Source organism: Phaeoacremonium minimum (genome assembly GCF_000392275.1).
Source record: "Phaeoacremonium minimum UCRPA7 unplaced genomic scaffold PA7_03_scaffold_580, whole genome shotgun sequence".
Taxonomy (NCBI): Eukaryota; Fungi; Ascomycota; class Sordariomycetes; order Togniniales; family Togniniaceae; genus Phaeoacremonium; species Phaeoacremonium minimum.
Window position 1 is genome coordinate 278018 of NW_006921482.1, and position 21356 is coordinate 299373.

General features: G+C 47.1%; 2 protein-coding genes across 2 annotated transcripts; one reads left to right on the plus strand and one right to left on the minus strand.

Moving 5' to 3' along the window:
• Positions 1 to 1983: 1983 nt before the first annotated feature.
• On the plus strand, positions 1984 to 3418 carry UCRPA7_8138 (putative laccase precursor protein; the record flags this gene model as incomplete). Its single annotated transcript, XM_007920657.1, has 4 exons — positions 1984 to 2072; positions 2208 to 2898; positions 2951 to 3009; positions 3061 to 3418. The coding sequence occupies 4 exons, from the start codon at positions 1984 to 1986 to the stop codon at positions 3416 to 3418; spliced, it is 1197 nt and encodes a 398-aa protein (XP_007918848.1).
• Positions 3419 to 12445: 9027 nt separating this feature from the next.
• Positions 12446 to 13029, minus strand: UCRPA7_8139 (hypothetical protein; the record flags this gene model as incomplete). The annotated part of the gene is made up of 2 exons (XM_007920658.1): positions 12446 to 12685; positions 12769 to 13029. The coding sequence occupies 2 exons, from the start codon at positions 13027 to 13029 to the stop codon at positions 12446 to 12448; spliced, it is 501 nt and encodes a 166-aa protein (XP_007918849.1).
• Between the last annotated feature and the right edge of the window lie 8327 nt (positions 13030 to 21356).

Below are 21356 nucleotides of genomic sequence, written 5' to 3' on the forward strand. Positions count from 1 at the left end.
GAGGTTAGCTGAAGTGGTTCGCTGTTGGCCTTGTCGACCTAGAGCGGAGCCTGGATGTTTGCCGGCCGCGCTTTGCTCGGGACTGCTTGCCCTTTGTGATCTACACCCCCTAGTCATCAGCCGCACCTGCAGCCTCTTCCGATACCCGCGACTAGGATCATGCTATAGTCTTTGGATCTTACAGTCATATGTTAACATAACGCCTTGGTTTGCGTTAAGGGTCTAGAAAAACTTGGGTAAATGCCCAGTCGCTAGATCTCGGTCCTCGGTCAAGTGATGCAGGAAACAAGACCGCGCGGCGCAATCTTGACCTCATTATCAAGAAAGCACCAGTATTGTCTCGAGAGGAAACAGCTGATGTTGACATCCTATCATATCCATAATATTACCGCTGACCTACACATATGGTTAAGCTTACAAGAGAAAAACCTAGAATGAGATGTTTTGAACCCGACTGGATCGGCTTCAACGTGCCGGCCGGCTCCTCCCTGCCCTCGGATAACTGAAGCGGCTCCATTTTGCAAGGTCGACCTTGTAACATTGCCCCATGAAAACATCTTTGCGCAACCGTATATCACCAAAGCAGCAATGGATGTGGATCTCTCATCCCGCTCGAGCAAGGTGCTCGCGTCGTCGTCAGCTATGTCATAGCGAGATGCTATCGTTGCTTTCTCTCGTGAACCCATCACAGTACGTACGATCCTGCATGATGGGCAACTACCAAATAACGGCCTCAAGAGCGTCAAGCTTCACCATGTATACCCCACATCGTCATTGATCATTGTCCAGGCGCCGATGCCGCGGAGATTATTCCTATCCCAGTGGCTTCTTCTCATCCCCTATTAGTTCAAACGCATCTCTAAGATGTTGTATTATACGTGGCACACATGCAGAGCACGGAGCTCCCGTACAGAAAGGTGGATCATCACAAATCCCATCTACTCCACGCGAGATGGGCTATTCGTACAACCTCCACCAACGATGCCTCCAGAACGACTGCTCAAATTGGAACAACCTAGGATGGAAGGGGAAGATGAGAGGGGGCAGCGTGCCAGCTATGGGAAACACCTGAATATATAAAGTCAAGAAATCTCTTCACAGCGGTCATGCTGATCTCTGTCCTCATCCATCGGATCGATAGTCAAAGTCAAGGAACCAGCTTTCACATCCTTATCAAAATGAAGTCACTCCTTCTTTATGCACTTACACTCGCTTCGGGCTCTTCAGCCCTTTCCATTCCTTTCACGTCCAACGAGGACAAACTGCCACTTCACAGTTTGAAGTCTCGTCAGTCATGCGAGAACACTGCAACTTCTCGTAGCTGTTGGGGGAACTACTCTATCGATACCAACTGTAGGTTTAGAAATCATTGTTATCCTTGACACCAAGATCGTATACCAGCAACATCAACTGCAAACTTTTATCGGCTCTTCTGTCTCAATAAAACTCTACTAATACAAATGGCTTAGATTATGAGGAGACACCTGATACCGGGATCACGCGAGAGTATTGGCTCTCTGTTGAGAGCATAGACTGTGCCCCTGATGGTTACCAGAGAACTTGCATGACGTTCAATGGCACTGTTCCCGGTCCAGCCATTATAGCAGACTGGGGAGATAATCTCGTTATTCACGTCACGAACAACATGCAGGATAATGGCACGTCGATTCACTGGCACGGTTTACGACAGCTAAACAGCGTTGAGTATGATGGAGTTCCTGGGGTGACGCAGTGTCCAATCGCCCCCGGCGAATCTGTAAGGCCAAGATCTATGATTAAAATGCTAAAATAAGTATGTACTAAAACTCTGCAGCTTACATACAAATTCCGCGTCACACAGTGTAAGTCATTTGAGAACATTTCTGGATTATTGATAGCTTTCCCCATTTAAGGAGATGATTTTCTAAGTGACGTGCAACAGATGGAGGCACGTGGTATCACTCACACTTCAGTCTACAATACGCAGAAGGACTATTCGGACCTATGATCTTGAACGGGCCAGCGACTGCTGATTATGATGAAGATCTCGGATCTCTATTTCTTCAAGATTGGAGTCATATTGAAGCGTTCACGTAAGTTGTCATCCTAAAGTTTACATCATGTTCAATAACTTTGTTCCTAATTTTCATGAAACCTTATTATTGAATCCTGGCCTAAGGGCCTTGTAAGCTCGTTATACAATAATTATGCTGACCTTGAAATCGCAGACTCTGGAACAGTGCAAAGTTGGGCGCCCCTCCAACCTTGGAAAATGGTCTTATCAATGGGACTAACACCTTTGATTGTACCGATTCTACTGACGCAAAGTGTGTCGGTGGTGGGACAAAGTTTGAAATGACATTTGAGGCGGGAAAGAAATACAGAATCTCCGTTGTCAATGTCGCTATCGAGGGTCACTTTCAATTTTCCATCGATGGCCACAGTTTGACTGTCATTTCCAACGATCTTGTTCCAATTGTTCCATACACCGCCGATAGTATTCTGATCAACATTGGCCAGCGGTACGATGTCGTTGTCGAAGCGAACGCGGACCCCGGCAACTATTGGCTGCGAGCAGGTTGGACTACAGCTTGTGCTACGAACGACAACGCAGACGGCATGACAGGTATTGTGCGTTACGATTCATCAAGCACTGATGACCCGACCACTACTACTTCTGTGGAGGAATCCTCCAGCTGCAGTGACGAGGCTCTCGCCAGTCTGGTGCCGCACCTGTCCCTCGACGTGACAAATATACCTATCATAGCCAATGAGGCTCTAGGCTTCACATTCGATGAATACTTCAAATGGACCATTAACACAACAAGTTTATACTTAGATTGGGCAAGCCCGACTTTGTTGAAGATCTTCAACAACGAGTCGATCTTCCCAACTGAATACAACGTCGTCGCCGTTGATGTGAGTTCTAAAAGCGTTCCTCGCATGAACATGGACTGATACACTCTACTAGAAATCCTCTACAGATGCAGAATGGGCTGTATTGGTAATTCAGGATGAGACAGGCTTAGGGTGAGTCGTGCAAGAGAATTAAGCTGTGTCATTGTTTCTGACCTCCGATAGGCTTTCTCACCCAATTCATCTCCACGGCCATGACTTCTGGGTTCTTGCTCAGAGCACAGGCGTCTTTGACGGAACTACATCAAGTTTCAACACAGCAAATCCGCCTCGTCGTGATGTTGCTACACTACCAGGTAACGGGTATCTTGCCATTGCATTTAAACTCGATAACCCTGGAGCATGGCTTGTACATTGCCACATTGCTTGGCACGCTAGCCAGGGCCTGTCTCTTGAATTTGTAGAGAGTCAGAGCGACATTTCTGTCACTCTGACAGACACTGATATATTCATGGACCAGTGCTCATCCTGGGACGTTTACACCGCGAGCGAGGTGTTCCCTCAGGACGACTCTGGTATTTAATCGGAGTTTTTCTAATCCTATGATGGAATGTTTCCTGATAAAGTAAGGATGAGAGGGGTGTGGACATTATCAAATTGGCCGGCAAAAAAAAAACGTCATCAGTCGCTGCGCCGTGGACCAATCCAATTACACTCTTTCACCTCACCCCTCACATCAAGCCATGTACCAAGACACGAATAGCGAGCGCTCGGTTTTCCTATTATGAGAAACGGTTGAATTGAGATTGTATGGACATCAGTTGCACACACAGAGATGAAGCCTTAGTTCAAAAATTACTAGTTCCGACAAATCCATTGCATTAACTTATTTGACGAATCCTTGGTGTGTTCTCGGACATGATATGAAATAAGGCGCGGACTTGGTTATGGCCACCCATGTCTCCCTCCTTGACTCATCCCTTCGATGATAATTTTACTTATTGTCGTCTTACGGCCAAGAAGTTACATCTTGTGTCGACGATAGAACTTTGTGCAAGAATCTCCTAATAAATTACATCGAAGGTAAGAGCATGCACAAACTCCTCCACAAGCCCTCCCTAGCCCAATATAATCCTCAATGTAACAATATTCGGTGGCATTCTTGCTCACAGCATAGCTCTTCGAAGCCGTGCCCGTTACTTCTCCAAATTTGTCATCTATGACAATTCTCCCATCCTAAAACAAAGCACGGTTCGTGCCAAAATCTGGCACCTACCCGAAGGGGTTTCTCGTTGGTAGCATCAATGTTGGCATCAAGCCTACCAACAAATCTCAACCTGACCTGATCCTCGTAGCATCAGAGGAACATGCATGCTTACTTCAAGCTTTCTATCAATGACATCGTCCAAAATGTTCCAAGGCTTCATCAACACATGGAAAAATCACACGAAAACTGGCTTGACGTTGCTAAGGGTATTTGTACCACTGATACATTCCTTGAAGTCGCTTCGCGAACGTTTACCCTTCCATCGTCGCCAGGAATTACTTTCAGAATTGCCGGCATGACCAAAGGCGCTGGAATCATCCATTCCAACATGGCTACCACCTTTGGCATCATCTGTACAGATGCACCTGCTACTCTAGTCGCCTCGCAACAACTTTTGCACTGCTGCAGACAAATCGTACAACCGCATATCAATTAACGGTGACACATCCACCAATGACATGGTCGCAATGATTGCCAATGGCGCAGCCGGGGCACCGAAGTTGATTTTCAACCATTTGCTCCACCGCAGTCCGAAGATTTTCTTGTGTTTCAGAGAATATTAATCGAGTTCATGGCAGAGATGGCAAAGCTAGTAGTGAGAGATGGAGAGGGTGCAACAAAGTTTGTAACCATCCGCGTTCGAGGCTCGCCTTCCTACCCAGCCGCCAAAGTCATTGCATTGGTGATCGCAAGATCTGTTCTAGTCAAGACAGCTATATGTGGCAAGTATCCTAAATGGGGAGGCATCCTAGCTGCACTAGGATATTCGCTGGCCGGTACGGACTTCACAGGAAAAGACATCATTGTGCCGGAGCCTACATCCATCACCTTTCTTCCTGCCCACAACGGCAACCCCGTCAAGTTTCTCGACAAGGGAATACGTGCACGCGTAGACGAAGAGATAGTAAATCACCTCATGGATCAAGAGGACGTCGAGGTTGTCGTAGACTTGAGAGACGGGGAAGAGCAATTAACCTTGATGTCGAGGAGGGGGCATGCTGGACTTGCGATTTAACACATGACTTTGTTACAATAAATGGAGACTTTACCAAATAGAAGCAAGATAATCAATGCATATCACGTCGTAGTTGTCCTTAAGTTGTTTGAGTTGGACATTTGATGTCTAGTGGACAGTGTTGTAATTTAGGTCATCTTCTAGGGTGACATTGAAGAAGGCAGAGAAACAAGAGTTCCATCATCAACTTAAACACTGTACCGAACTGAACGAATCGTTATGCTCGAGAGGTATAGTTGCATATTGTCCCTGTGCTCCCCAACGCTTGCCTTCTGGAGGGCAATTCGGTTCACTAGGCGGAGAATAACGATTAGCAATTTGCATTTCACTTTGAGAATATCCCTCCTTTGCGCAATACGTACTCATAAAACATGCAGAACTTGTCATATGTATACACGGAGCTGATGTTGTTATCCCATTCGCCGGTGAGGTTGTCTTTGTCCCGAAATTAGCCATGCGGCTTCCAAATCTTCTCAGGATAACTTACGGCAAATGGAACTCCACAGCTGCAAAAATTCGCCGTTCTCGAAGTTGGCGTCTTTGTATATCAGGACCGCGACCTGACTGATCCTTTTGTCTATATCATTCTCCCGTGCTTGGACCAATGGAGTGGCTCGCACGGATGATGAGATCGTAAAAAGCGTGCAAAGCAAAGCTGTGAGTTTCATAATGGCTGAAGGAACGTATGTGAGTCGCAAAGAAAAGACACTGCTAGCCTGCCATGAACTAATTCTTGATCATTCTTAATTGACATCTTATATTCACATGACAAATGGGCTTCTAGAACAGAGCACCAGGTCTGTTAGGGTGTGCAGGATTATACGCGGGCATTGTGGTGGAAACAAGGAGATGAACTCCGTTAGAAGTCTTCGGGAAGGAACTTGATCTGCCATCCCAAGAGTTAAGGTTTGGGGCAGATCCACATTCATTTGTTCTCCTCGTCGTACATGTGTAGTGGGTGGTGATGAAAGGAGTAATTTGCAGGCAAAACAGGCACTCAATGGTACTTCGTGTAGTGGAAGGATTGTGGGCCTCGGGAAATAGCCAGTGGGCGGCAGGAATGCCAAGCACCCGTATTCTTCCAATATTCTCCCAGACAGGGGCCATTTCACCGAGAAGCAATCGAACTTGTTATATCTGTCAGCCATCCCTCTTCTCGGGGCCTCCTATTTCTCTGGCCTGGTAAATCCATTCAGACTGTTGAGTTGAATCTGGCAGAAATATTCCTCGTCTCAATGCAGTAGAATCCAGTTCTCTCCTGCGGTCTGGAAAGCTATACCTACTCAAGAGCTCCCACTTTGCGCTGGCCTAATGGGTAAACGAAGGGAGACAACCCGCGATGTTAGACGAGGAATCATGCGTAAGTAGGAGCTCTTGTCTCTTTTGCTTTGCTGGAGTTTGCTGGAGCTTGAGCTTCAATTGAAGCCTGGCGATGATTAACTGCCAGCACTGCCCATAAGTCGTTGCGCTACAAGTGCCTAGGCAGGTTGGTAGCGGGGACATTACGCATGGTAAGTGACTTCGGCAGAGATCATGAGAGGCCTAGCAGGCGTTTATTGAGGGGTGAAGCCCCCCTTTCCACAGCGGACGCCCCACCGGCAACCGGCGCTTAAGATTCCTTGTTCTGCCTTAGCATGTCCCGTAACGTGGTGCCTCGCGCTTCTCTATTGGGGAAACTATCCTAGACTAGAAGCCCTCATAAAGTCCCTGTGAAGACACTTGGTTTGTGAAGAGAACTTGTTGCACTGAATTGAGTCCATTCCCAAAGTGATCGAATTGACGGGCGTTATGATGGCTGCTGATCTCTCGCCCTTTCCTGCCAAGCCGCGTGTGTTCATCCTGACGGATATCACCAATGAACCTGACGACGCTGAATCATTCTGTCGCTATCTCACATACTCAAATCAATTCTGCACCGAGGGTGTTGTGGCAACCACATCAACATGGCTGAGAGATAAAGTTGCGCCTGAGAAGCTTCATGAGATCATCAATGCCTACGAAGCAGTCATCGAGAATCTCAACTGCCATGTCCACCCAGACTTTCCCTATCCCACCGCCGACTATATGAGAAGTATCGTAAGCTCTGGTCCTGCCGTAAGTCATATTTACCCTTACCGAACCCAGAGTCGAGACATTTCTCACCACGTTTGCTTGCGCTAGGTTTACGGCATGGGTGCTGTAGGTGACGAGATACCCTTGAGCCATGGCGGTGAACTTCTCCTGGAGCGTATTTTAGCGCCTAAGGATGATCCTTTATGGGTGCTCCTCTGGGGAGGCTCCAATGTTCTGGCACAGGTGTTGTTCAAGATTCGCCATCGATCTGACGCCGTCCAACTACGGTCGAAGCTCAGGGTCTATGCGATCTCTGACCAGGACGACTCTGGCGCATGGATCCGCCAGCAATGGCCTGACATTTTCTATATATGCTCCGTTCACGGATGGAATCAGTACCGCAATGCTACTTGGATTGGTATCTCGGGCAGTGGTTTTGACGGCGGCGGCCCTGACAATTCGAAGATCACTGCAGAGTGGGTCAGAGAAAATATTCAGATAGGGCCGCTAGGCTCTGCTTACCCCGATTTCGAATATATAATTGAGGGAGACACGCCGACATTCTTATACCTGATACAGAACGGGCTTGGTGTGCCAGAGCAGCCGTCGTATGGGTCTTGGGGAGGGCGATATATACCTGTCAATGTCGGCAGCGACTCTAGACTCGCGATACAAGGCCACCAAGCCGATACAGCAGACGAGGTATTGGGTAAAGACGGCCAGAAATACACATCGAATCATGCCACAATTTGGCGCTGGCGCAATGCTTTTCAAGATGATTTTGCGGCCCGCATGAAATGGACATTGACTTCGGACTTTGGGAAGGCAAATCATCACCCCATTGTGTCAATCAACGGGGACACCGGATTCACTCCGATTACCATCGAGGCAGAGGCGGGTTCGGTCATATCTCTAGATGCTTCAGGCTCATGGGATCCGGACGGAGATGATTTAACGTTCAATTGGTTTCAATACCGCGAGCCTAGTGCAACACAAACATATCACACGCCAGAAGTCTCCTCGCTTGATATCCTGGTCCAGCCTGGGAAAGGAGACAAGGTTGAGGTCACTGTTCCACCTGCAGAGAAATCATGCATGATTCTGAGGGAGAAGATCCCACTTGAAAGGGGTTCCTTACTTCATCTCATTCTAGAGGTTCAGGATAGCGGATCACCGAGACTCACAAGCTACAGAAGAGTGATGATACAGCCAGTAAACCGGATTGCTCGGTCGTCATGATTTTAGCAGAGTGCGCATGGAGATGCTCCTTGGGCAGTACAAAATTCTCGCCAATTCGAGACAAGTAATAAATGATCTGCGTGTTAGCATGAGCATCTTCCAGGTTAAGGGTTCTTGGGTGGGTTGCTTGGCAATTTATCGATTTAGCCGATACCGTCATGCTGGATTTGTCCTCCATTACGAGCCGCCTGAGGCTCTGAACAGCCTACCGCAGCATCAAATGTCAATCCTCCTGAGGGCTAGCCCAAGATGCAATTGGTAAGCAACGCCAGCGAAGAAACAGTCAACCCGAGGTCAGTGCTGCAGGCGGGGTACTGGGTTTTGGCAGGCCTGTTAACTTCCACAAATTTAGAATCTCATCCTTTTCATAATCAGTTATTGATCGTAGAACTAAACTTTGTTTCATCCCCCTAAACAAGGCTTGGAGCACGAGCTGAGCCTGCCCCAGGCTAGATAGAGTTTGATTGCCAAAGGGGAAGTCGGTCGGATTTCAAATGTATCATAGAAAGCAAGAAAGTTGCAGGGGAGATCTCGTGACTCATAACGCACATTCGCTCGTATCCCCCCTCTGCCAGAGTTACATTTAATACTTCGTCAAACGGCTGCGACCTTACCGATAGGTACCATGTCTGCGAGACAGACTTCGTGACTTGTGAAGAATGCTCCCATACAAGCCAATCATACTAAACACCTCGTCCATGCCGCCGAGGAGTTCTGCGTTAAACCAAGCTAGAGGTGGTTTGGGTTAGTGGTGGTGGAGATAACGGTCAATTCTGGGATATCTCGGGGGTTCTAAACAGAGTGTGTTCGGGCCTTTCAAGAATGGAATATCTTTTTTCTTCTTAGGTGATGTTAAGATGATTTTAAGATTAAAGTTCTTGCTTAGCGTTAGAGTCCTGTAACTGTAATGGGTGGCAACACAATTTATATGTTGAAACTCAGAAGCCTATCTAAGCTCGGACTGGGCCAGGGAAATACTACATTTGTCAGTGTGGCGGAGAGAAAGGCAGGACGTACGAAGCTTCTTTTTAGATATCGCTTCATATTCTTTTCACCCTTGACGAAATTTCTCGTACTCGAAAAGCATTTATCGCCCCGGCGGAGGATCATGTCAAGCTCCTTGAAACCACTTCATAAAGGATTAGAATCTGCGGATTCTACCCCCAACAAGATCTTCAGATCGGCCCTAATTCCTCCAACACCACTGCCACAACGTACCCCAGTATTTCGTGGACAGGATCTCGAAGGATTCGTCACCCCATTGTGGTGTTTTTCACCAACAACGCTACGTTACAGATGAAATATCATGCCCGCGTCTTCCGAGGTGACAATGCATCACCTACAAACACTTATATGGCGTCCGAGTCGTTAACCTAATTACTCGATCTTCTTTCGCCAATGACTTGATTCATACACTAATAGAGCCCTATTCAAAATGCTGAAGCTTACGGCATCACTTCTGTTAGCACTGTTGGTTCGAATCATTCCTGGCCATGCCTCACCAGTTGCTATTGAGAAAAGAGTTCCTGGACAAGTCTCCCAGCCTGGAGCGCTTGTGGTTGTCGACAACCAGGGGAGTTACTTTAGAGTTAGCGCGATGAATGATGGTTCGATGATCGGAGGCTACGCTGAAGGTGACGGTACCGACACTGTCCTTCGAGTTGTCAGATCTACAGACGGCGCTGCTTCGTGGCAGGCTATTAGCGATGTAGCCCGCGAGGCAACTGCAACACATGAAATTGATAACGCGTTCCCATTCCAACTGCCTGGCGGTCGAATCTTGTATGCATTCCGGAACCATGATAAATCCAACGGCGGCTATTCGTATTATCGCATCACAGTTTCATACTCTACTGATGGTGGCAAAACATTCAACTTCTTATCTCAGGTTGACGAACGAGCTGCAGCGACATATAAAAATGGACTCTGGGAGCCTTATCTGCGTCTTGCCAATGACGGAACTTTGCAGTGCTATTATTCCTCCGAGAATGCCGATAATGACCAGGATAATCTTATGAGATACTCTAAGGATCAAGGAAAGACTTGGTCTGATGCAATTACAGTATCCGGCCAAGGTCTGACCTCTCGGGATGGTATGACCGGTGTTACATCAATCGATACTAATGGAAACCTCATGCAAGTTTTGATGCAAAATTTTAAGGTCTCGGCTTGCTAACATTGATCATAGTTGCGTTTTCGAAAATACTGAGGCTGGTCGATTTACAATCGATTACGTGCTCTCGACTAATGACGGTTACTCTTGGGGTCAGAGAGGTCGTCTTTACACCGCGAGAGGCGATAATACTAGAACTGCTATTGCACCGCAAGTCTTGAACGTGGGAGGCACGCTAGTCGCCAGTTTCATGACCAATGAGGATACCACGAACGCGGAGTCTGACGGTGCTCAGATGAAGGTCATCACCAGTGTTGATGGAGGGAAGACTTGGGGCAACAGCGTGGTTACAGGAACGCAAGCCCATTGGCCAGGTCTTTTCAACAAAGATCAAACTCACTTTCTGGCTTTGTATAACAAAGATGGTGTTGGAGTAGTGAGCCAGAGTTATGCACTAGTCAACTAAATTTCGTAGATCGGCATGCAGAGAATGCAGGCATACCTATAAGGTCGCAGGGATGTCACAGGACGGGTCTTTTACAGGCCGTTGGCATTGATACGTTTATCATACCATCATCATCAGTAATAATCAAGCGTGAATGTTTGTAAAAAATTCCTGAGGCTGCATTTTCAATTTGATAGGATGCGAACAGGTCTTGCAAACAGACTGCCTGTCGAGTTCCGAGAAAGTAGGCCATTTGATATCCTAGAATTCTGACTTCTGCTCCACGCCTATTAAAACAGGAAGCCATTCTGCCTTACGGCAAGTCCATAACTCAACATCTGGTTTATGCTTCACGAGCTCATGATCGTCAATTGTCCCGGCCTGAATCATATATACTATTTTGAATGACTCTGCCTCACTCTCTTTCATCAAAGTCGAGCCGCAATCAGAACAGAAACGATAACCTATTTCTGCACCACTCTCCTGAATGAAGGAATGGTATTTGGGCGTGCCTGCTGTGAATTTGAAGTTCTCTCTGGGTACAATGAAATTGTACGTGAAGCCCGTTCCGGTCAATTTTTGGCACTCATAACAATGGCACACGGCCTGACACATACAATTAAAATCTGTAAAGATTGATGAAATTTAGATCAATTGCTTGCCTTTGTAATCGGCTCTCCTTGATACTCGTAAGTCACCTTCTTGCAAACACAGCTTCCAGTGGTTGTTTTCATCTTGGAACGACAGCAGTATAATTGTTTGGGGAGAGATACTTATAGACTTGTTTGACTGGAATAAAAAGACTGGAAAATCTCAATCTATGACATGAGCGAAAATACAAGCGAAAGCGCATCTTATATGCGCTTCTGCCCAGATTCTCCCACGAAGATGCTTGGCAAATTACCAAGCATCTATAGGGAAAACGCAGTCTTATGTCAGACCTTTAGCTTATGTCTCTTTTTGCCGAAAGAAGGATTCACAAGGTCAGACGTGATAGCAGCAATGTAAAGTTTCTTCGTACCACTAGCCATTCAGCTCGATATCGAGTCCGCCCAGACAAACCGCCATGTCAGCCCTAATAACGCCCAGGTAAGCATCCTTAACACTCTTTGGGAGGTATGCGGTAATAATTCCTAACAGGGCTCGCAAGAGCATAAGTTGGACAATTCACTGGAATCTTTAACAAGTGTCATTGGCTGGTACTGCATAACCGTTGACTTGAGTTAAGGGCGTTTACTAGATGCACGGAGCGAGGTAACCATTTGACCAATATATATTGTTCTCGCAATAATAACAAGACACACTTTAGATATGCGAGTCTGAACGGATAGATCGGGACCACGTCATGTTACCAAACGCCATCTTCTAAGTGTATCTGTGGTATTCCCCCAAAGTTGAGTCCAACACAACTGTCCTACGCCTACAGCAAACCAATGTCCAACAATCCCTGAGGCCCCCGAAATTGTAATACATCCGCCGCTACTCGGCAACCCCAGTTCCTGCACGAGCGGCTGCCTCTTGGTTATTGTCGACGATGATTCCAACACCAGACGCCGGTGTACCGAGCTGGATCTTGGGGCCCTTCTCGAGACCGACCTCAGCATAGGTCAAAGCCCGGTCGAAGCCGGCGAGGTCGCGCTTCTGGGGCTGAGCTGATATCTCCTCGCGTTTCAAGCGAGGGTCAAGCTCCTTACTCGAGCCTGGTACGGGGAGACTCGCCTGTTAGTATTACTTGTCAACAATTTATACTACATCCTCGCAGCTATGACGATGATAGGAATGGCCATATGAAGTTCACTGACCTTTTCGCTAATGACACCCGCATTTGTGGCAACTGGCTCGGCGGCAGGGGCTGCAGCGGCATTTGCAGCACCGGTAGCACCACTCACAGCAGCACCTTCGAGCGAGTTGATGAGAGCCTCTGCGCCAGCCTCTCCTCCGAAAGAGATTTCGCCATCACCAACCACCAAGGCAGGAGAGTACGCGCCAAGATTGATGTTCAGAGGAAGAGCCTGGGCAAGAGCCGCTGCGAGAGCGATTAAGCTAGCGTATCTGACAAGCATCTTGACTGGTTTATCGACGAAGCGAACGTAATTGGAAGGCTCGACTGAAGTGAGGGAAAGACTATAACTATGTACCGAAGACTGGAAAGAAAGATAATCGTAATAAAGACAAAGTCGATACCAGATCAAAACACGAAGAGAACGAATCGATAGGTGAAGCGCAGCTCAACACATGAGAAGGAAGAAACTTTGGACAAGAACGAGATGGGATGAACGTAATTTATGACAAGAACGATGTGCAATGCTTTGGCACCTACGCCAACATGTTCCCAGGAGTACTCATACACCTCGCACGGCTTCAGTGTCTGCCGGCGGCCAAGTATTCCAAAGGTGTCAATCCCATGTCCAGTAGCTATTCTTGAAGGCTTGGCTGTCAAGCTCTGCACGTCTAACCACCTAGTACCAGCAAATTGTACCAGCGTTGACCAGTATTCAAGTCGGAGGATTGAAACAATCGATCAAGTCCCGAAACAAGCGCCAAGAGATCGAATGCCGATGCAGTGGCCTCTGGGCGATTCAGCCTGGGCCAGGTACAATGTCTCCATAGTGGACATCTACCCCATATGCCCAGCGAGCACAGGTTACATGGAGGCAAAGTCGAGCTCACAAAGCGGAAACGAGTGCGGACGCTTGGCGTCTGGATTCCGCAATCTCTGGCAGCCAAGTCTGCCAAGAGCAGCATGCTGAGACAAGAATCCACTTGCTTGGTTGCTGATATGGGTGGGTCCGCATTTCACGGTACTTGATCAGCCTCAGCTGAGACGACGCCAAGAGCTCTGTGCCAATGCTCTCACACTACACCAAGGTAACTCATATTCTTGGCTTTTATTGCCCAGAAATCTTGATGAAGTGTGTTCATGTTTGATAGATCTAACGTACCCCTCAGTCAGGGTTGATATTTATTGGGTTTCTAACAGCATCATTATTACCATCGCGACAAGGGATTACTACCTTCATAGAGGTCGATGGGCCTCAGGTAATAAACAAAACTTTCGAGTTCTTGATGAGTTTTACATGCTCATGAAGTCTTGAAATGCTGAGTCAATCACTCTCGTAGAATGTCTCCAACATCGCAAAGTCATTGCTGTCGTCCAACTTACCAAGACAATCCTTTTAGGCTTATGCCACGACGAGGTTCACGATATTACTATACTGTTTTGAGCGCGCAAACGTGTGTATTGATTGAGCAATTTAGCTATCTGTAGCAAGTCATTCAAATAGACGGCCATTCATTCTGAATGTGACGATGGAGTACAAGCTACGTAGTTGATGGATCCCAGTGAGGCCCAAAACTTCCAGTGATGGGAAAGGGAAGAATGTTGCGCTATGGTACAGTCATGATCGAGAAAACACCGCGTCATCATTGCGCGAGAAATATCAGAAAAGCAAGCGTGCATCGCCCATGTATTCTATCGCCAAATGTGTTCTGTTGTCTTCCGGCAGCTTTCACAGTGAGACCAGACAACCGCTCTCTAGCGTCGATATTGCCTGTTTGCAAGAACGGCCTTGAGGAGATCCTGTGATTTATAGCTGTTGGGAAATAAAAGTTGGAGACATTGTCCATTTTGGTGGCTGGCCTTGTCGTATCTGCATGATGCACTGTGTGGCCCTAAGCACGAAAGCACGGCGGTATAGTTGACTGTGCTCAAATCCTTCTTCTACGGCCCTCCGCCATAGGATAACTAAAATCCACTGAGAATTGCGAAAACTCCATTATTGAAGCGATCAGTATGCTGTCTACATCTTCTCAGGAATATTGTTGAGCGTTTTCTGGAAGCCACTTTAGTAAACGCTCTTTGACAGATTCACACAAGATATCCTGCTGTTCTCTCTTCTTGTCGACGAAGATCTGCTGGGTTGTTGCCGAGAATCGAACAACCCTGCCTTGTAGGAGAGAGGCTGATTTGTGACACAGTTTACACGGCAGCGAATGACTCTATGTTCGTCGCCATCCTCATCCTCACCCACAAGGCTGATCGCAATCAGAAAAGTGATATTGATAAAGTCGGATCTACCAGTGAGACTGGCCCAGAAGTCGTCGATCGGATTATCGAATACTTTAGCTTCGACAACTATATAATCAGCTGGACCAGTCTTGAAGCGAGCGAAGAAATGGTTAAGCAACCGGATGGAAGCTACAATGACCTCTCCAAACCTCCACACCTTGGGTTCAAGCACAGCTTCCAGGCTACCTGGTCCCAGAACAGCCCATCCTACTTCTGTGTCGTATCCGATAGGTTGGTCATCACTGCCACCATCATAGCGAAATCCGTAGAGGAAGATGTCAAAAGACCCCTTCCTGAATTTCTTCATTCGTGTGTCTGGAGAGATCATGATCGGCAGAAAGGTGTCTTGTAAATTAACAAGTCACTTGTGCACGTCAGCCATGTTTTGCATTGTCTCAATGGCAGCACAAAACCCCCCCGAAGAATTTGTATAGTGACTCCTTAAACTGGAGAGCTTTGAAGACTCCGTCAAAGTGTATGTGAGGAATGTCGATCAGTACTGCAGTCGATACGATCTTGGTTTCTGTAATAGGCAAGGTCTTGAGCACACCTAGACTGTCATTATCCCATGCTGTATCTTGTCTCCAATTTGCCACTCTTTGTCGTAGCAAAAAGAACCTTGACAGGCTTGGGCTATGGGGTACTAGTTGTATCTGTAGATGTGGATGTTGGAGCGTCTTGGCTGGTCTTGGTAGATTCCGCCGCTGGCTTGGTATTGGATTTGACATGGACTTTGTGCTGTATGTCGAGTTCCTCAAGTGCCAAAAAGATCGACAGGCCGATTGATTGCCAAGTATGCTAATGCGGGGAACTAAGCCCCAAGAGCCTTGGAAAATATTCAAACAGCCATTGACAGAACAGTCTCCACCATCGGCCGACAATAATTAATAGCGAGCCATGCTTACCATTGATGGAAATATGAGACCTTGTCGAAATGAATCCGTAGCGTTACATGCTCGGCATGACATACTCTTTGAGCGGCCGCCGGGCATAAGACGATACTGAGATGATCAACACAACTCTTCAAGCCTTTTCAATTGTTTAATAAGACAAGACTTACCGACAGTAAGGCAATCTCCTGTACCGTGATAATCAATGACTTTTCAGTCGATTACAAGCAGTTTGCGATGCTACTCTCCTTGATGTTGGCCGCCAGCGTCGCAGCTGTACCATGCTCGACGTCGTATCTTTCTTGGATGGCAGATTCATTTATCAGACGTGGAGTCCCGAAGACGTTCCATTACACAGAAGCCGTGCTGTACGAAGGAATGGAAGCAGCCTATGCTCTTCACAGCAACGAAACTATTGCGAATTGGTACCGTAGCCAAATTGACGCCCTGGTCCTTGAAAACGGCACTATCGAGGGATGGGAATATGAATATTATTCATTAGACGAATACCGAGCTGGGAACAACTATCTATGGTGGTGGGAAAAGACCGGGGAGGATAAGTACAAACGAGCAGCGGACATCATTCGCAATCAACTAAATCAACACCCGAGAACAGCGAGTGGTGGTTTTTGGCATCGTGATCCCAATTACCCAAATCAGATGTGGCTCGACGGGATCTTCATGGCTGATTCATTCTACGCAAAGTGGACGAGTCTGTTTGACCAAGACAATACCACAGCTTGGGATGATATCCTTCTTCAATATGATCTTATTGAAAAACACACACGTAACAAGAGCACCGGACTTATGGTCCACGGTTACGATGAGTCCAAAGTCGCGGTCTGGGCTGATCCGATCACTGGAGCCGCACCTCTTGTCTGGGACAGAGCTGTCGGCTGGTATCTCATGTCTCTGCTTGAGGTGATCCCTTTGTTTCCTCCATCTCATCCTGGACACCAGAGACTCGTCGAATACTACACGACACTTGCAGCAGCCGTGAAAGATGCTCAAGATTCTTCTGGAGGTTGGTGGCTGATAATGAACGAACCGTATCCTGGCATGGATGGGAATTACATTGAAAGTAGCGCTTCAGCGATGTTCACATTCGGATTATTTAAAGGGATACAGATGGGCCTACTGACTGATCCCGGCTTCCTCGAAACAGCAAGGACAGGTTACAAACTGTTAATAGATCGATTTGTTCTTGTCAATTCGGACGGTACTCTCAGTTGGGAAGGCACCGTAAAGGTCGGGTCATTAGGCAGTAATGGCACTTTCGAGGCGAGTGTTCACCTTGTCAAATTATTATGAAGTTGCCGGCTTGCTAACTTAACTCAGTACTATATCAGCATACCAGTCGTAGAAAACGATTTGAAAGGCGCCGGACCATTTATGCTTGCTTCGTATGAATGGGAAACATGGGCTGCCAGGTCAGATTGATGTACGGCTGGTTCGAGACAAAGGAAGAGAGCAATGCTTAGAACTTTTCTAGTCATTTAATTTATCGTTATTGATAAGGTGAATTTGAAAGGAGGAGTGTGCGCCCCATCAGGAAAGATTACGTGAGGGCGCTAATGTTCCTGAAGGATTCTCGACAAATTAGCAACCCTAGGCCTGTTCCGTAGGAATAATACTGCGCCTCACCTGATGCGTCTTTAAAGGCCTGTGAAGCATGCCGTCGTGTCTTGGCTTTTGTTTCCCTTACTTCTACGCTAAAAATTGTGATAGATTTCCAATGTCGTCAAACGAGGCGCTATCAAAGCTACTCACCCAACATGCGGTTGCCCCCTTTGGGGAAGGGAGCCCACGGAAGCTGCCCATGAAAGTAATTGTTGTCGGGCTCGGGCGCACTGGGACAGCTAGTATGTTGTGAACACTTTCATTTGCAAGATGGGTCGCTGGGAGTCGCTTAGTTGTGTCACTTGCGAGCAGCTGCCGTAAATTGCACGGGTCTAATAGCCGTATAGGCATGAAAACGGCGCTTGAAATCCTCGGATATCCAACATATCATGCATTTAATCTGTGGGCGGACACCGAAGAACACATCAAAGGGTGGAATCGTGCTATGGATGCAAAGTATCACGGGAAGGGGACTTTCACGCGCCTTGACTGGGATGAAATATTAGGCAACTACACCGCGATTGTCGATGCACCAGCATCATTTTTCGCCGTTGAACTTGCCGAAGCCTACCCAGATGCCAAGGTTGTTGTTTTAAACCGTGATCCAGAGGCATGGTTTCGGTCCTGTCAGGCGGCCTTCACACATCGCCAACGCGGAGGCTTTACCTCGTTCATCTACAAAATATTGACATTCTGGCAACCCCGACTGAAAACACTAGCTCTACATATGAACAGGAAACAGGATGAAATATGGGGTTTTGAGTGGCATGACCAGATAGCTCGAGAAAAGGCTCTAGCGTTCTTTGAAGCTTACTACGCCGAGTGCCGTGCTCGGATTCCATCTGAGAGAAGACTCGAATATCGGGTCCAGGATGGGTGGAAGCCCCTGTGCGACCATCTAGGAGTCGAAATACCAACAATACATGTAGACGGCAGCGACCAAAGAGTCGAGATGCCATTCCCGAGAACGAATGAGGCCGCGGAGTTCAAAAAATTGGTGGACGGGGTGAAAACCCTGGTTATCAAACAATCACTCTGGGATTGGACCGAGAGAATTGTATTTGGTGCTGCTCTTGGTTACAGCCTGTATCGCGCCTTGCCTCCATTCTTAGGCTGGGCAGTCAAAGTCTCACCAAAGAATTTTCCTACTCATATTAGATAGCCTGGCTAAGAGCTTCAATAACACGTAGAGGTTATCTGCAAGCCAATTGTACTTTTATAGGAGACGGGCTAAAGTCTAGTGTTATTTGTGCAATGTGAAGTTGTGAAGATATTTGATTTGATACCGGTTACTTTCTATCTGTGCAAGCAAGTGATATATATAATTGGTGAGGTGCATGATAGCCAACATGGTTTACCATTATAGCTGACAATCCTTACGCGAATACGCCGGGATTGCTGCTTTGGTCTCTGTGGTCACGCTAAGACTTTTCCATTACGGAAGGATGGGCGGCAGATACGAATACAGCTTTTAGAGTATCTCCTGTGCGTCACTAAAAAACGAACCTCGAAATTGACGTAAGTCCATGGCTGAAGTAAAGTATATGAGAGATGCGCACAACCTTTGTTCTACACGCCTGGACTTCAATGTTTGCTTTAACTTTTCACCTTTCCTGACTCATTCTGTCACAATGCGTTTTGCGAATTACTGGTCTCTTCTCACAGTTCTGGTTTTCCCGCTTGCATCAATAGCCTCTACTTGTCGGTGCTTTCCAGGAGATGGTTGCTGGCCCACCGACACCGAATGGCAACAATTCAATTCTTCAATCGATGGAAATCTCATCCGCACCCACCCAATTGCGAGTATCTGCCATGAGCCACAGTATGACGCCGAACACTGTCAAGCACTCCAGAAGACTTGGCAGGATCCCATAACACAGTGAGATGGGTAACTTTCGAATCTACAAATGATTACACTAATGATTGGTAGCTACCAAACTTCGCATTCTCCCATGCAGCCTTATTTCTCGAATCAGAGCTGCGACCCATTTAGCGACCCCTACGCTCAGTGCATTGTTGGAGCTTATGTACAGTACGCCGTCAATGTTTCGAACGCAGAGGACGTTTCAAAGACTATCCAGTTCTGCAAGAAGTACAACATTCGTTTCGTGATCAGAAATACAGGCCATGAGTAAGTAGTCCCTCTTCCATACACAATCGTATCACTAAACAAGCCTAGTTACCTCGGCAAGTCTACTGCTCCAGGTGCAGTTGCCGTCTGGATGCATCACTTGAAAGAAATAAAAATGGTTGATTGGTCTGACGCCCAATACAATGGAAAGGCCTTGAAGATAGCTGCTGGGGTCCAGATCTCAGAATCGATAAACTACACGGCCGATCGCGGTCTCACTGTGGTGACAGGAAATTGTCCAACAGTTGGAGTTGCTGGCGGTTATATACAGGGAGGTGGGCATTCGCCTCTGTCATCCAAGTACGGATTGGCAGCAGATCAGACGCTCGAATTTGAGGTTATCGACGGCCAAGGCAAGTATCTCGTCGCGAATCGGCAAGAAAACCCAGACTTATACTGGGCTCTGAGCGGTGGAGGTGGTGGAACATACAGTGTCGTCTTATCCGTCACTATAAAAACGTACCCAGATCTCAAAACTACTATGGCCACACTGCAACTTGCATCATCAGATGTCCCCGAGGAAAGTTACTGGGATGCAATTGCCTCCTGGAATGCGCTGCTTCCTAACCTCTATGATGCAGGCTGCTCTGCGATGTGGGGTTGGACCAGAGAAGGCATGCGAGTGTACCCTCTAACGTGTCCGGGAGCCTCAACTGCTGATGTGGAAGCACTGCTGAGTCCATATCTCACGCATTTGGATGAATTGAAGATTATACACACGCACCAGATCGACTTCTTCGATAAATATAGTGAGTGGTACACAGCCACTTGGAGTATGATGGAGGAGGCTCAAGCAGGAATTACTCAAGGCGGCAGTTGGTTTATTCCCGAATCTGTCGTTAATAATGAGCCATCTAATCGCGCGTTTATCGATGCTGGTAAGAAGATTGTTGATGCTGGCGCCATTTTGTTCTTCCTCGGCTTCAAACCTTCCCTTTCCACCGGAGTAGACAACGCAGTCTTCCCAGGATGGAGAAATCTAGCCATTGACTGTATAGTGGCCTCGTAAGTCTTCTCTACCATCATGCAAGGCATATCAAGCTGATCCGATCAACGTATCATAGCTTCTGGAACAATACGGCACCGTGGTCACAAATGGAAGCCGAAATGGAGAAGTCTTCCTTTGAGCTACTTCCACTTCTACAAGAGGTGGCACCTGACGCTGGAACGTATTTGAGTGAGGTAAGTACGAGTCGAGATATAATATAGAATACCATGCATGAAATAAGTAAATCTAACATAGGAAATCATCTCAACTAGGCAAGCTATCTTGACAAAGAATGGAAAAAGAACTTCTACGGGTCGAATTACGACAGGCTCTTGCAAGTAAAGCAGAAATACGATCCAGATCATATCTTTTACGGCTTAACAGCAGTGGGCAGTGACCTTTGGACCCAAGGCATCGATGGACGACTGTGCAAATCGGAGGGATTGGAACATGTCATAGATGAGCTGTAGAGAAGTATGCAAATAAGAGGCCAGTCACCCGCAGATACCATCAACCAGTGTGCTCTATACCCTTGATCTCCCTGAGTTAAATGTGTGTCTCATAGAGAGTATTTTGCTCTTTTCGGAATTACTCAAGTTAAGACCAAAGCTTATATAAGTGTGGCCGTGCGGCTCTAATGTCTTTTCTCCATTTATTATTATCTGAGGGAATGCTTTGTCTTTCGAGAATTA